Source organism: Chrysemys picta, chromosome 9 (genome assembly GCF_011386835.1).
Source record: "Chrysemys picta bellii isolate R12L10 chromosome 9, ASM1138683v2, whole genome shotgun sequence".
Classification (NCBI taxonomy): Eukaryota; Metazoa; Chordata; order Testudines; family Emydidae; genus Chrysemys; species Chrysemys picta.
In genome coordinates, this window is record NC_088799.1 from 9,350,679 (window position 1) to 9,366,945 (window position 16,267).

General features: G+C 42.4%; 1 protein-coding gene across 7 annotated transcripts in view; it reads right to left on the reverse strand.

The window, feature by feature from the left end:
- Nucleotides 1-16,267, reverse strand: part of ATP11B (ATPase phospholipid transporting 11B (putative)) — a 106,545-nt gene that overhangs the window by 39,269 nt on the left and 51,009 nt on the right. For all 7 annotated transcript variants that reach the window (XR_010590570.1, XR_010590569.1, XM_008170679.4 and 4 more), the window contains exons 21-22: nt 12,498-12,600; nt 10,106-10,251 (exon numbers count right to left, since the gene is read on the reverse strand). Coding sequence is in view for 5 of the 7 variants with exons in the window: in XM_008170679.4 (XP_008168901.1) it covers nt 10,106-10,251; nt 12,498-12,600 (249 nt within the window). In the remaining 2 variants the exon portion in view is untranslated. The remainder of the gene's footprint in view (nt 1-10,105; nt 10,252-12,497; nt 12,601-16,267) is intronic.

The following is a 16,267-nucleotide window of genomic DNA, read 5'->3' on the forward strand; positions in this document are numbered from 1 at the left end:
TGCTTTAACTATATGAAAAAAGGTTTAGAAAACCCAGCCTACAAGGAAAAAAACTGGGCATGCTTACTTCTGAGAAAAGACGACTGACGGGGGACCTGATGATACTCTTCAAATATGTTAAGGGCTGTTATAAAGAGACTGTGATCAACTATTGTCCATGTCCATTTAAGGTAGGACAAGTAGTAATGGGCTTAATCTGCAGCAAGGGAGATTTAGGTTAAATATTAGGAAAAAAAAACTTTCTAACTCTAAGGGTAGTTAAGCTCTGGAATAGGTTTTCAAGAGGTTGTGGAATCCTCATCATTGGAGGTTTTTAAGAATAGGTTGGACAAATGCTTGACAGGGATGGTCTAGGTTTTCTTGGTTCTGCCTAAGCACAGGGGGTTGGACTTGATGGCTTCTCAAGGTCCCTTTCAGCCCTATATTTCTATGATACAGGTTTCTAAACAGAAATAGGCATAGCAGTACAAAAATTGTGTGTGGGCTTGTCTATACTTCCAGCTAAATCAGCACGTCTGTGATCGATCCAGCAGTGTCGATTTAGTGGGTCTGGTCAAGACAAGCTAAGTTGATGGCAGAGCACTCTCCCATCAACCTCTGTACTCCACCTCCCCGAGAGGCGGAAGTTAAGTCAGCAGGAGAGTGTCTCCTGTTGACACAGCGCAGTGTAGGCACCACTGTAAGTCAACCTAAGTTACATAACATATATAACTGAAGTAGCATAACTTAGGTTGACTTACAACGTTAGTACGGACCAGGCCTATGTGTAGACAAGTCCTTGTTGAAAGATGTGAGAATAATAAAAACAAAAAATCTCTATTTCCACCCCAGCTTGTTTACTTGGGCATTTAACAGCACTTTGTGCATTGTCATTTTCACTCTAACTCCTCTATAGTCAGTGTCCTGTTGGTGTGGCACTTTCACACAGCAAGAGAGGAAAGAAGAGGTTACTTACCTGTAACTGGATGTCCTTCGAGATATGTGGTCCCTATCAGTATTCTACTGAAGGTTATGCGCATGCACCACGTGCCCAGAGCCAGAGCTTTTCAAGGTAGTATTGCTCGGTGATCTGCACATGTGCCCTTGTATTGCCTTGTGGTTTTGCCTGAGGTGATAAAGGGAGGGTCAGACCGACTGTCTTCAGTTCCTTCTTCACCACAGACCTATAGATCCACAGCAGAGGGGAAGGAGGGTGGGCTTGGAATACAGATAGGGACCACGCATCTCAAAGAACCTTCAGTTACAGGTAAGTAACCTCCTCTTCTTCAAATGCTAGTCCCTATTGTATTCCATTGAAGGTGATTGACCAGCAGTACCTAGAGAGAGGAGGGTGCGAGACAGATGGTGGAATCATACAGCAGAGGACCGCTGTGCCAAATGAGGCATCCATCATAGAATCACATCCCAGAGCACAGTGAGAGGAAAAGGTGTGTACTGAACTCCATGTGGCCACCTTACATATGTCCAGAAGGGGCATGTCGTGAAGCGTGGGTGTGGTTGATGCTTGCGCACTCATGGAATGGGCTCGTATCCCATCTCGGGGGAGCGCTCTAACAATTAATAGCAGCGTGTAATGAACCCTGAGACCCACTTAGTAGTTCTCTGGGTGGAAATGGCCTGTCCTTTAATTCTCTCTGCTATGGTGACAAATAGCCTGGGAGACTTCTGGAACTGCTTTGTCCTTTGTAGATAAAAGGCTAGGGCCGTATGCACATTGAGGGAAGGAAGCTGCCATTAATCATTTGAGGCATGTGGTTTTGGAAAGAAGGTAGTCAGATGTTGAGGTGGAATTGGGAAACCACCTTTGGCACAAACTTGGGATGCAGTCACAGTGAGATCTTGTCTTTATGGAACATGGTGAAAGGGGGGCTTGCCATCATGGCTCTCAGTTCACCAACCCTCCTTGCTGAGGTAATAGCAACAAGGAAAGCAACCTTCATAGAGAGGAGAGAGAGAGAGGGCAGGAGGCCAGCAGTTTGACGGGAGCTTTCATTAAAGAGGTAAGAAATAGCTGAGGTCCCATTGGGAAACAATAGGCCGAATGAGTGGATATTTACGCAAAAGGCCCTTCCAGGATTGGGCAGTCAAGGGGTGGGTAAAAATTGAATGCCCTTCCACTCCAGGGCGGAAAGCATTAATGGTGGCTGCATGCACTCTGACAGAGCTGAGAGCACATCCCGAGGTTTTCAGGTGGAGGAAATAGTTTAAGAGCATGGGGATGCGCACAGCTTCGGAGGCCTAGGAGGTGAAGTGTGTCCATTTGGCCTGATGGCATCACCTCATGGAGTCCTTTTGGCTATTCGAGAGGATGTCTTGCACTGTCAATGACCATTCTCGTGCTAATGGAGGTGTCCATCCAAAACCCATGCTGTCAGGTGTAGAGTCCATGGATCTGGATGCCTGAGTCTGATGTTGTGTTGTGTCAGCAGTTCTGGAAATGTCTGTAGCGGGAGTGGAGGTTATTTAGATATGCAGAAAAGAGGGAACCAGAATTAGTGATGCCAGAACGGAGTGATCAGAATGGCCGTCGCTCTCTCCTGCCAGAGTTTGTGGAGGATGAGGGGCAGGAGTCTGCGTATGGGTGAAAGTGTAGTTCGCCCGGTCTGACCAACTGATGACCAGAGCATCGCCCAGTGAGTGAGCACCAAGTTCTCCCCGGAGCAATATTGGGTGCACTTGGTATTGGTGCGTGATGCAAAAAGGTTTCTGATTTGTGCATCCCAGCGACTAAAGGTACATGACATGATAATCATGGACAACTCCCATTCATGGTCAGTTGCAAAGTTCCTCCTGAGAGAATCTGCAGCCGTATTCTGGGGGCCAGAAGATAGGCTGCTGACATGTGCAATGCACCATTCCCAGAGGTGAACTGGCTCCATACAAAGCACTGGGGACCTTGTGCCCCCTTGTTTATTTATGTAGTATACTGTGGTGGTGTTGTCTGACATGATGAGAACATGGCAATAGCAGATAGCTGGTAAGAACACATGGCATGCTTTGCATACTGCCCCAAGTTTGGGTATGTTTATGTGCATCCTGGTCTCCTGCGTGGTCCAGGTGTCTTATGTCATGTGATCTCCAATGTGAGCACCCCTGCCTGCAAGTGACGTGTCCGTTATGACTATCACAGTCAGCGAGGATGGGAAGAAGGGCATCCCAGAGCAGACTTGTAGTGGGTCTGTCCACCACCGAAGAGATGACCTTTGAAGGAACATTGAATATGGTGTCCATAGACTGGTGCATAGGAGAATAGACTCTTTGCAGCCATAGCTGTAGACAGGGAAGCTGCAGGCCAGCAAAGATCATGACATATGTGCCTGCCATGTGCCCTAGGATGGAAAGGCAGGTCCTGTCCAAGACCAAAGGGTTGGAGGTTATCAGGGCTATTTGGTCCGGTAGCCTCTGGAATCTGTCCTGTGGCAGATAAGCTTGCACGAAGGCTATGTTGATGTGAGCTACTATGAATTCACAGAACCGAGTAGGATGCAAAGTTGATTTTTCGATATTGATGGTCACTCCTAGGGAGGAGAGGAGTAGAAGAAGCTGGGACGTCGATGCTTGAGCTTCCTCTTTGGACTGGGCAGCCAGCAGTCAGTCGTCCACATAGGGGAAGACAAGAATTCCTTGACATCGTAGGTGAGCCACTTCCACAGAGAAAACCTTTGTAAAATCTTGTGGGGCAGTGGTGAGCCTGAATGGGAGAACCCAGTATTGGAAATGTCGATGACCCACTTTGAACCTCAGGAACCTTCTGTGGGTCGGATGTATGCCAATATGGAAGTAGGCATCTTGCATGTCTAGAGCCGTAAACCATATGCCTTTTTCCAGTGAGGGAATGATGGCTGCAAGCGTGACCATACGGAATTATGGCTTGCGAATCGAATGTTGAGGTGTCGGAGTTCCAAAATTGGTTCCATCCCCCTTTCTTCTTGGGTACCAGAAAATAGTTGGACTATAACCCTGTGTCCTGAAAGGCTGCAGGAACTGGCTCCACTCCTCCTCTCTGCAGAAGGGAGTCCACTCTCTAGGGTAAGAATACTGTTGTGAGAGAAATCTCTGATAGGTGGTCAGGGTGGGGGATGTGGAGGTAGTGTCAGCATAAACTCCACAGTATGCTCCATCGAACGATGTCCAAGACCTACTTGTCTGTTGTTATAGCTCTCCAAGCTTGTAGAAAGAGTTTGAGACAATCCCTGAAAGGGGTGGAGAGTAAGAGCTCGGTGTACGGAGTGGTTGATGGCTCTCTAGGCGCACTAAGAAATACTGCTTTCGCAATGACTTAGTATGTTGTGCAGAGGTCTGCGCTGCCAGAACAGTTGACGAGTTCTGTGTACCTTCGGGTGCTTCTGAAAAGGATCGTGGGCTCACTGGTGGAGGGTAGGGGAGGATAGCTCAGTGGTTTGAGCATTGGCCTGCTAAACCCAGGGTTGTGAGTTCAATCCTTGAGGGGGCCACTTAGGGATCTGAGGCAAAATCAGTACTTGGTCCTGCTAGTGAAGGCAGGGGGCTGGACTCGATGACCTTCCAAGGTCCCTTCCAGTTCTAGGAGATAGGATATCCCCATTAATTAAAGCAGGACAGAAAATCATTGAATTCTCAGTAAGAATCAGTACCATGGGGAAGGAATCTCCTTTGTTTTATCCTAGTGAGGCAAATAGAAAGGAGCATAAATGCTGCCAAATTAAGTGCAAGAATGTAATAAGAAAAGCCAAAGAGGAGTTTGAACAAAGGCTAGCCAAAAACTCCAAATGTAATAACAAAATGTTTTTTAAGTATATCAGAAGCAGGAAGCCTGCTAAACAACCAGTGGGGCCCCTTGATGATCGAGATACAAAAGGAGCGCTTAAAGATGATAAAGTCATTGCGGAGAAACTAAATGGATTCTTTGCTTCAGTCTTCACAGCTGAGGATGTTAGGGAGATTCCCAAACCTGAGCCGGCTTTTGTAGGTGACAAATCTGAGGAACTGACACAGATTGAAGTGTCCCTAGAGGTGGTTTTGGAATTAATTGATAAACTTAACATTAACAAGTCACCGGGACCAGATGGCACTCACCCAAGAGTTCTGAAAGAACTCAAATGTGAAGTTGCGGAACTATTAACTATGGTTTGTAACCTGTCCCTTAAATCGGCTTCTGTACCCAATGACTGGAAGTTAGCTAATGTAACGCCAATATTTAAAAAGGGCTCTAGAGGTGATTCCAGCAATTACAGACCGGTAAGTCTAACGTCGGTACCGGGCAAATTAGTCGAAACAATAGTTAAGAATAAAATTGTCAGACACATAGAAAAACAAACTGTTGAGCAATAGTCAACATGGTTTCTGTAAAGGGAAATCGTGTCTTACTAATCTATTAGAGATCTTTGAAGGGGTCAACAAACATGTGGACAAGGGGGATCCAGTGGACATAGTGTACTTAGATTTCCAGAAAGCCTTTGACAAGGTCCCTCACCAAAGACTCTTAAGTAAAGTAAGTTGTTATGGGATAAACGGGAAGGTCCTTTCATGGATTGAGAACTGGTTAAAAGACCGGGAACAAAGGGTAGGAATTAATGGTAAATTCTCAGAATGGAAAGGGGTAACTAGTGGTGTTCCTCAAGGGTCAGTCCTCGGACCAATCCTATTCAATTTATTTATAAATGATCTGGAGAACGGGGTAAACAGTGAGGTGGCAAAGTTTGCAGATGATACTAAACTGCTAAAGGTAGTTAAGACCAAAGCAGACTGTGATGAACTTCAAAAAGATCTCACAAAACTAAGTGATTGGGCAACAAAATGGCAAATGAAATTTAATGTGGATAAATGTAAAGTAATGCACATTAGAAAAAATAACCCCAACTATACATAGAATATGATAGGGGCTAATTTAGCTACAACAAGTTAGGAAAAAGATCTTGGAGTCATCGTGGATAGTTCTCTGAAGATGTCCGCACAGTGTGCAGAGGCGGTCAAAAAAGCAAACAGGATGTTAGGGATCATTAAAAAGGGGATAGAGACTATATCATTGCCCTTATATAAATCGATGATACGCCCACATCTCGAAGACTGCATACAGATGTGGTCTCCTCATCTACATAAAGATATACTGGTACTAGGAAAGGTTCAGAAAAGGGCAACTAAAATGATTAGGGGTTTGGAACGGGTTCCATATGAGGAGAGATTAAAGAGGCTAGGACTCTTCAGCTTGGAAAAGATGAGACTAAGGGGGGATATGATAGAGGTATATAAAATCATGAGTGATGTGGAGAAAGTGGATAAGGAAAAGTTATTTACTTTTTCCCATAATACAAAAACTAGGGGTCACCAAATGAAATTAATAGGCAACAGGTTTAAAACAAATACAAGAAAGTTCTTCTTCATGCAGCGCACAGTCAACTTGTGGAACTCCTTACTTGAGGAGGTTGTGAAGGCTAGGACTATAACAGCGTTTAAAAGAGAACTGGATAAATTCATGGTGGTTAAGTCCATTAATGGCTATTAGCCAGGATGGGTAAGGAATGGTGTTCCTAGCCTCTGTTTGTCAGAGGATGGAGATGGATGGCAAGAGAGAGATCACTTGATCATTGCCTGTTGGTCCACTCCCTCTGGGGCACCTGGCATTGGCCACTGTCGGTAGACAGGACACTGGGCTAGATGGACCTTTGGTCTGACCCGGTACGGCCATTCTTATGTTCTTATAAGTGTGGAGTTCTATAGCACTGGGCTGGTGGTAGGTGATAACATTTTCTCTTTGGTGCCAGTGTATATATGCCCCAGGATCATAAGGTGGTTCTTTAAGTGAGTGTAAGAAATCATCAGTTTTCTGGTTGAAGGGGTGTGATTCACCGAAGGGAAGATCCTCGTTTGTGTTCTTACCTCTCTAGGGAAACCTGAGGAGTGTTACCAGGATTACCTCTTCATGACAATTCCAGTTGCCAATACAAGAGAGGACGTATCCGCTGAATCAACTGGAGCCTGAAGTATGGAACTGGTGACCAATTTGCCTTCCTGTAAAATTGCTTGGAATCGAGTATGATCCTGCGGAGGTAATTGATCTTCAAATTTCTCCATCTGGCCAGAGTGTATACTTGGCCATCAGTGCCAAGTAGCTAGAGATCCAGAATTGTAGTCAAGGAGAAGACCTTCTGACCCATGAGGTCCAGTCTCTTATGCTTCCAGTCTGCCGGGGTGGAGCGTGTGTTGTTGTTTGGTCTGCTCCGACGCAGTTTGTATTACCATGGAGTTAGGTGGAGGGTGTGAAAATAAAAATTCTGACCCTTTTTGGGGGATGTAGTACCTTTTCTTGGCCCTCTTTGGGGTCGATGCAAATGTGGCTGGGGTATGCCACATGATGTGTGCTGGTTGAAGAAACCCATCAATGTTGGGTAAGACCACCTTTGCCTGTAATGACGTGTGCAGAATGTCTTGTTAACTGGTGGTAAGTGTCCTGGACTTCTTCCAGTGGGATATCAAGGGTATTGGCTATTCTCCATAGGAGTTCTTGAAACTGACGATAGTCATCTGGCAGGGAGGAAGGTGTCGATGACACAGCTGTGTCTGGAGACGACGAAGGGAATCTCCCTGGATCCCCCAGTACTGTCAGAGCTGGGCTGATCGGTGCCTTGTCTAACCCCATTTCCGAATGTCTACCGGATGAAAGATGGGGTGGTGAAACAGGGGAGACAAGACTGTTCTGAAGACGAATATTGGGGCCAGAAGCTCCAATATGGCCAACCCAGTTTATCCTGTTGTACTTGTGCCCAAGGAGCCGGATACCAGCTACTTGGGTAAGGCAAAGTCGTGTTTCTGGAATGGAAGTGGCACTGTGCCAAAAGTCCAGATCCCTCAGATTCAGAGGAGTCGGAGTCTTGCATGAATGGCAGTACCAACAGAACAAGATGTGTTAGAGAGGTACGGCCAGCGGATGGGAGATATAGTGCAGGAGATGGAGCCCTCTGCAGAGGTGAGTGCACTGGAATATGCAGAAACCTTGCTCCTTCCAGAGCTAACAGTTTGTGAGGGCTGGGAGCACTTCTGAGTCTCTCCGGAGTCAATGGTATGTCCGGTGTATTGATGGTACTGGAACTAGTAAAGGCATCTGTCTCAGGACCAACAATTCACAGGATGCTGGAGGGATATGAGGATTTGGTGCCGGCACCAGTGGATCTGGCAAGCGGTGTGGCCTCTCGTCTCTCTTCTGCACCATGGAACGTGTAGCTCCTCCATGCCTGGAACTTGTGGAACATGCAGTGTCCTTCTTGGATTTAAAGGAAGACTTACTACCATGCTTCTGCGCATACTTCTGTGGCTGATGGCTAGGCCCCTACTCTGGGCCTGTAGGACTGGTACCGGCAGATCCAGACGGAGGCTCTGCGGTAGGGGGAATGCTCTTGGATTGCTCAGGCTGATGTACAATGGGGGGTCTCCAGCCAGGATCCGACTTCAGCTCCATGGCAACCTCCATGAGGTGTTTCTTGAGGTAGAGAGCTTGGCCCTCCCATGTATAGGCATGGAAGGAGAGGCAGATACTGCACCAGAAGGTGATGTGGGCTTCCCCCAAACAGTACAAACAGCGTTGGTGTTCGTTGCTGATGGAAAATGAGCCACGGCAGGAAGCACAGACTTTGAATCTTGGCATCTTCGGCATAATCCAGAACCCAGACCTAGGAGCTGGGGTGCGGAAAGGAATTATTTGGTGGGAAAAAACGCAGAAGCGGTGTCCCAAGAAATGATCAAATTACAACAATAAAATCCTAACTATAAAAAAAATTAAGAAGTATTTTGGTAAAATTTTTTGAAAGTGCACACTAAGAACAAGAGATCAACAGACGTTCCAACCCTGACCATGCGGCAGCGAGAAGGAACTGGAGACACGGTCGGTCTGCCCCGCCCTTTATTGCCTCGGGCTAAACCATGAGGCAATTCAAGGGCACATGCACATATCCCTCATTGGAATACAAAAGGGACAATCACTTGTAGAAGAATAAACTTTAAAAAAAAAATAGGAAAATGTGACTCTGTCCACATATTTATTCAAATGACACCATCATAGGACCTAATCACACCAGCCACACCATCAGGGGCTCGTTCACCTGCACATCTACCAATGTGATATATGCCATCATGTGCCAGCAATGTCCTGCTGCCGTGTACATTGGCCAAACTGGACAATCTCTATGCAAGAGAGTAAACGGACACAAATCTGACATCAGGAATCATAACATTCAGAAACCAGTTGGAGAAAACTTCGATCTCTCTGGTCACTCAGTAACAGACTTAAAGGTGGCAAAAGCTTCAAAAACAAGAAACTGCTGAGCTTGAATTAATATGCAAACTAGATACCATTAACTTGGGTTTGAATAGAGATTGGGAGTGGCTGGGTCATTACACATATTGAATCTATTTCCCCATGTTAAGTATCCTCACACCTTCTTGTCAACTGTCTAAAATTGACCATCTTGATTATCACTACAAAAGTTTTTTTCTCCTGCTGATAATAGCTCATCTTAATTAATTAGCCTCTTACAGTTGGTATGGCTACTTTCACTTTTTCATGTTCTATGTATGTGTGTGTGTGTGTGTGTGTGTGTGTGTGTGTGTGTATATATACATATATATATGTATCTATATATATCTTCTTACTATGTTTCATTCTATGCATCTGATGAAGTGGGCTGTAGCCCACCAAAACTTATGCTCAAATAAATATGTTAGTCTCTAAGGCGCCACAAGTACTCCTGTTCTTTTTGCGAAAAAGTGACTGTAGATGACAAAAACTGACAGAGGAACTGGGCTCAGGGTAGTATCCAAGATGATTTAACTCATTTTAAAATTTACTTGGATTTCAAGTTGGTAGAGTAACAATAGCTGCACACTGGCCCAGGTGAACTCTGCTGCAATATTAAAAGATACTTCCAGTGAGCTGTATTCCACATGAATTCTGAAGCAAAATGGGTCTCTCATTTCAGGTGTGCTCTGTTGTATATCAACACCCACACACTCCAAGGTGGGAGATATTTAATATTTTGGTGATTTAACTGCAAGAATTAAATCTGAGACACATTTTAGGCTAGGAAAAAGAATCTTTAGTTCTACTGAACATCATTGGCACACTGAATAGACTTACCTTATAAAAAAAGTACTGTACAAGGGTTGCTATCCTAATATAGTAAAAGTGGCCATGAACAAGAAGCAACTTGGAGAGGAATTTAAACCTTGCTATTGCATAGTCACTGTTTCTTACAGCTTGTCTTCCTTCTTTCCCCATGATTCCTGTAATATTTGGGACATAAAATATAAATGAAATTAGAGTAAACGCTGCAGAAAAAGTAAATTTATGAAAATATACATTTGAAAGCGACAGGTTATCTTCTATACACTTTCACATTTTAAAGACTCCAATAGCTATTGATAAAAATAGGAGACAATTAGAGAATCAGCTTCACTCAAGGTCCCTGGACCAGTTAGACCAAAATACTACTGTATTTATACCTGAATGACAGTTTATATAAAAAGAAAATATGTTAAGGGAACGTACAGCAACAATAAAGCATACAGAATCACAACTTTTTTTTTTACTTAAAATGTGCAAATCTACCATCAACCCTTGAATTTACCTATTACGCCCAGTTTTAGAGAGAGGCTTTTCTCTAAAAACAGGTAGTAAAAGGTATCATTGCTAGAATTATTTGGACAAATTACAAATGGAACTTGGATAACTGTACATCATTTCATGTTCCTTACATCATTTTTATGTGAACTAACCACATACTATGACAATAGATGACAATCTACTATTTACTTGGATATTTCTCAAGCAGGTTGTCCTGTGCTCTTCACAGTCACCATAATAAATGAATATTGTGTAGATTTTTCTTGTCACAGAAAGAGTTGCTACTAGGCCGCATCAGGATATTCAAGACCTTACGGCAATTCCTCCTACAGTTACTCTTAGGGTGGTGTTGTTACAGCAATCCTTAAGAGGCTAGTGGGATTAGTTTATATGAAAAGAGTAACAGAATGAAAAGTGGCACGTGTGTCATAATCCACTTTCATCCCAGAAAAAAAAGGATGGAAGTTAAGTGAAATCTACAATATTTAACTGTGGATCGGCAACAGACTTTCAAGAGAAAGAGAGAATGCCTTATCAAGGGGGAGAGGGGAGGGGTCAGTCTAACGAGACGATTGAATTAACAGTAGAATACCAAGGGAGGAAAAATCACTTTTGTAGTGGTAATGAGGGTGGCCCATTTCAAACAGTTGACAAGATGATGTGAGTAACAGTAGGGGGAAATTCTTATAGGGAAGTTAGTTTTTGTAATGGGCCACCCTCATTACCACTACAAAAAAGTGATTTTTCCTCCCTTGGTATTCTACTGTTAATTCAATTGTCTCGTTACACACTTGATAAGGCAACTCCCATCTTTTCATGTACTATGTATATATAACTGCAACTGTATTTTCCACTCCATGCATCTGATGAAGTGGGTTCTAGCCAACGAAAGCTTATGCCCAAATAAATTTGTTAGTCTCTAAGGTGCCACAAGGATTAAAGGATTGTTACACTTCTTTTTAAATAGCAAAATCAACCTCTCTTATTCATGCAGAATATAACAGAATGATCTAGAATGAAAATTAACGAGTTGCAGAAGTGACTGCAGAAATAAGATTTTCATTCTTCTCATGATACTCTTTTTATTGTCTTTCCTTTCTGCATATGTGCAAGATTATATTTATTTCCTAAATTGCACCTTAATCAGCACTGAAAATTAAGCACTTTTTGGATAAGAGGTGGAAGACAATCTAGAGCAGCATTTAATTATATCCAAATCTAAATCTTAATAACTTTGCTATTTATATATTGCAAAAAAGTAGAGAGATGGATTAGTAAAATGGGCTGAAGTCTTACTTGATAAAGTATTATTCTATTAGTGCAACATAAAACTAAATGATTTTTAAATTTTTGGATTCTTTTCACTAGACATTGGGTAAGGCCCCCTTTCAACATGGCGAGTCAAGAAAATCACACATATGGAAAGAAAACATTGGTGTGACTAACCAATATAAAATTAAAGTTCAGTGTATAGTAATGAAAGATCTATGGTGGTAAAACTTTAGTTACCTATATAAAGGTAATAGCTTCAATTCTGTGTCAAGAGAGACATTCAATAGTGTCTTAAGTAACAGCTGGAGATAATTAAGAGAATACCACTTTATGGGGGTCTAGATTCTGATGTGCCGTATAACAGACACAAGCTATTGATATTTAAGATATTGTCTTCAGAAGGGAATGGTCTTCCATTTTAGATTCCACTGAAATTCTGACATACAACATGCAACTGCAAGTGTGTTTAAAAATGTTTGGAAGATTGATGTATTCTCATTTTCAGGTGTAAAAATGTCAAGTTCAGCAGTTTAAAAGTAAAGTACAGACTAATTCTACATATAGTAAAATGCTTTACTAAAACACAAAACTTAAATATTTATATCAAGTGAAAGTTCTGAAAAAGGTCAGTTACCTATGCCAACATGTGCTTCTTGTATCATGCTTACATCATTAGCCCCATCACCAATGGCTAATGTTATAGGTTTCTCTGGAGATGTTTTTAACAGTCGTACTACCTGAAGAGAGAAGAAAAAAAAAAGGAGGGGGGTGGGGGGATTTTCAGGTTATAAATCTGTCACTAATTCATGAGTAGCTTAAATAAATGCAACCAACAGTGATCCCCAGGGATAAGCATGCTTGGATAAGAGTATCTCCAGCATGTCACATAAATGGACATGTCACATAAATTCATAGCTCTATTGGAAAAGCCTCTTGTTTTTTAACACAACTTTTAGGGTATGTCTACATTGCAATCAAATAAGTGAATACAGCTTGGGTAGGTATTCCTATGCGAGCTTTGAAGACAATCCACATAACCATCTTGTCTTTTACAACTATTAATCTAATCAAAATACTGAATTTTACTTCTCATGCAAGTAGGGAGTGGGAGCAACAGATAGACAATACCTTCAAAGGTTACCTACAGAGTTAACTCTCTTAAAAGGTTTCATGGGGACTATGAAAACAGACTCATTCATCCATCAGATCATGCTGTGTATACATAATACAGGCAAACGAAAAAAATGTGAATGCTAAAAAACTTGAAATATAAGAAAAAACACTTAAGACAGGAAGAAAAAACCTCAACTGTATCCTGGAGTTGAATTGTATGATATAAATCATCCCACACAGCATAAGAAAAGCTTGTTTTCAATAAGGGTAGGAAAAGAATATAGCACAGTTTTCCCATATTAATTCACAGGCTACCGATTCAAAAACTACAATATAAAAAACACATCTACTATAAAATTGGTATTTTCACATAAAAGACATACAAAATAACTAGGATGAACAGAGATATTCCATAGCTGCTGAACAAAGGGAAAATTGAAAATTCAACCAGGGAATAATCCAAAATTTGAATCCCTTGATAATATGGTCTCAAGATCATGCAGAGTAGGTTATGGAGAAAACTCTTATCTGGTGGTATGTGCAGATTTAAGGAGAGATTAATTTCTCTGAATTCAGCATCACATAATTTGACAAGACTGCATGAAATTTCCTCAACTCTTAAAGCTTAATTACAATACATTTAATCTCTCTGAAAATACAGTATTTACTAAATTCCTTTTCTTGGAGGCTATATAGCTGAAGGGAAGTATCCAGAAAACAATAACCAGATCATAAAAGGGGCCAGGAATAATCCAAGGATGTTTCTTGTATCTCAGAAAACCCTGGAGACTTCCTAAACTTCTTACAACAAACAGGAAACAGGAGAATATGGGAATACCTGAACAGGTGGTAAACGGCCATAGACATGATCAACACTGCTCAAAATGAAGACAATAACACATGGCCTGCGCTGCATTCCTTTGTATGTGATCTTTTGCATTAGTATCAAGTTGAGTAGTAGAGGTATATACTAACAAAGTCATCCAAAAGACTTGCATATATATTCTTAAATGGAAAAGCTAATTGAAAAGGATTAACAAACTCATCCTTTCCACACAGTTCAGAAGAGAAGTGACTCCTGAAAAGGTCACTTTTGCAGATGAAGCACCTCTTGATCTTCAGTTTGGTCCGACTGGACTGCTCCACCATTAAGGACTGCAATGGATAAGGCAGGGGATGCTAAACTGCTGCTTTGTTTGCACCAATAGAGACAGAGCGAATCTAGTGTAAGAATAAGGGGTGTGACCAAGCCCTCTGGACACGTTTGAACTGTCTTTGGTTTGTGCAGGAAGAGAAATGCAGCCCCAATGTCTTTGATTGCAAGGCTAGAACCTAGAAAGGTACTAGTAGTGTAACAGGAGACATAGCAAACCTGGAAGGGAATGCTAAAACTTTTGTGAAATACTCCATAGACTCAACCATGATGAATACAGCTAAGGAAAGTACACATATGTACAGAAGTCTCCCCAGATTAGCAATTCCTTTATTGCACTGTACTTAAGTAATGTAATCAAATATGTATTTTGGCACAGACAATGGAAAGGATGTGCTTTGGCAGAAGGACATATCATTGCTATACAAGAATCTTGCACCCTCTCACATACTAGAAGTGAGACTAGAAGAAAGGATAAGTTCATGTAAGAAACATCCCTTAAAAAGGACAGACAGTCAGTCAGTGAGTAGCCCCAGTTTAGTTACTGGGCAGGACAACTGTAGAACAGGTAAAAAGGAGAAACACTATTGTATCTCTGGATGCAAGAATTATGTGCATTCCTGAGAACAGCAGTCCTCGAAATCTTTGCTGCACACATTAAACACATTCTGAACAGGAACCTTCTAACCAGTGCTAGGAAAACTCCAACTTGAGAAGCATTCCTTGAGACAGACACATGGCCAAGAAGAAATAATGAATGATTAATTTCCTGGATTGAGAGAGAATGCTCTAGCTCAGGGGTTTCTCAAATTTCATTGCACCACAACCCCCCTCTGGCAACAAAAATTACTACATGGGGGGTGGGTGGGAGGGTGGAGAGAGAGAGAGAGAGAGAGAGAACAGGACACGACACACTGAAGCCTGAGCCTGCCCAAGCCCCACCGCCCTGGGTTTCCGGGGGGGGAGGGGAGGAATCCCAGGGGACCTGTAACCTGAACCCCACCATGCAGGCACTGGGGTTCAGTCCTCGGCTCCAGCCCGGGGCCCCAGCAAGTCTAATGCCAGCCCTGGGTACCCCATTAAAATGGGACTAACTCACTTTAGGGTCCCGACCCACAGTTTGAGAACTGCTGCTCTAGCTCAAAGGGATAAACCTCACAAACACAATTACAGATGTTCTGAGCCTTCAAGTTGTTGGATGTGGAGCCAGAACCTTTTCAGAAAATAGCTCCCAGAGGAAAATCATATAACTCCCTGATGTATCAATATGTACTCAGGGCGAAAGAAAGGAGAGGAATGGCAAGATGAATGAAGGAATACAACCTTAAAGGCCTACAGTAAGCTGCCACAAAACATGTTTATCCCCATTCTGTACTCATTTCAGAGTAATTTGACTGTAGTTTTGATGGCTAAGGCAAGTCAGTTCCATCAGAAGCTGCTTTAACATAGGTTGTGATAAGATGCAGGAAATAAGGCAGATCTACTTGTAGGAGAAGACAGGAACAAGAGGATGTGAAAAATCGTTCTTGTTGGCTGCCACCTACCTTCTTTGGCACCCAAGAATACGTACTTCACAGATGCAAAAGCAACTAAACAAGTATTGACCCAAAATTGGAAGATAGCTATGCTTTCAAGATGCAGGCTGGCAACAAAAATTTCAAGTCAAGCAAAATATGTAATATGACTATCATCATCAGGCCAGTGAATTGTCTCAGCCAGTGGAGAATAGTAACAACAAGAAACAAACCACTCCTGAGATTTCAGAAACGTGAATAATAGAAGAACCTCACTGATTTCAGTGGACATTGGAACAGGCCCATAATTAATTGTTTTGATTTCCATGTATCCTTTAAGAGGTACAATGTTACACAACAGCCAGAAACTAGTTCCACGTTGGAAAGGTGTCTGATGCTATTGAGGCAATAGTTTTTTCTTATATTATACACCCATTTTCAGTCCCACTACGTTAAGCAGAATAATAATCTCTCTCAGGAGCAACAGATCTATCATGATGGTTATCCATGCTATCAGTTACTCAAAAGCATTCCAGGGAGTATCATTTACAGGCCCCAGGCCAAACATGAAATTTCACCCCAGACAGTAATTTTGAAAACATCTGGATTTCTGGGCTGGATAGT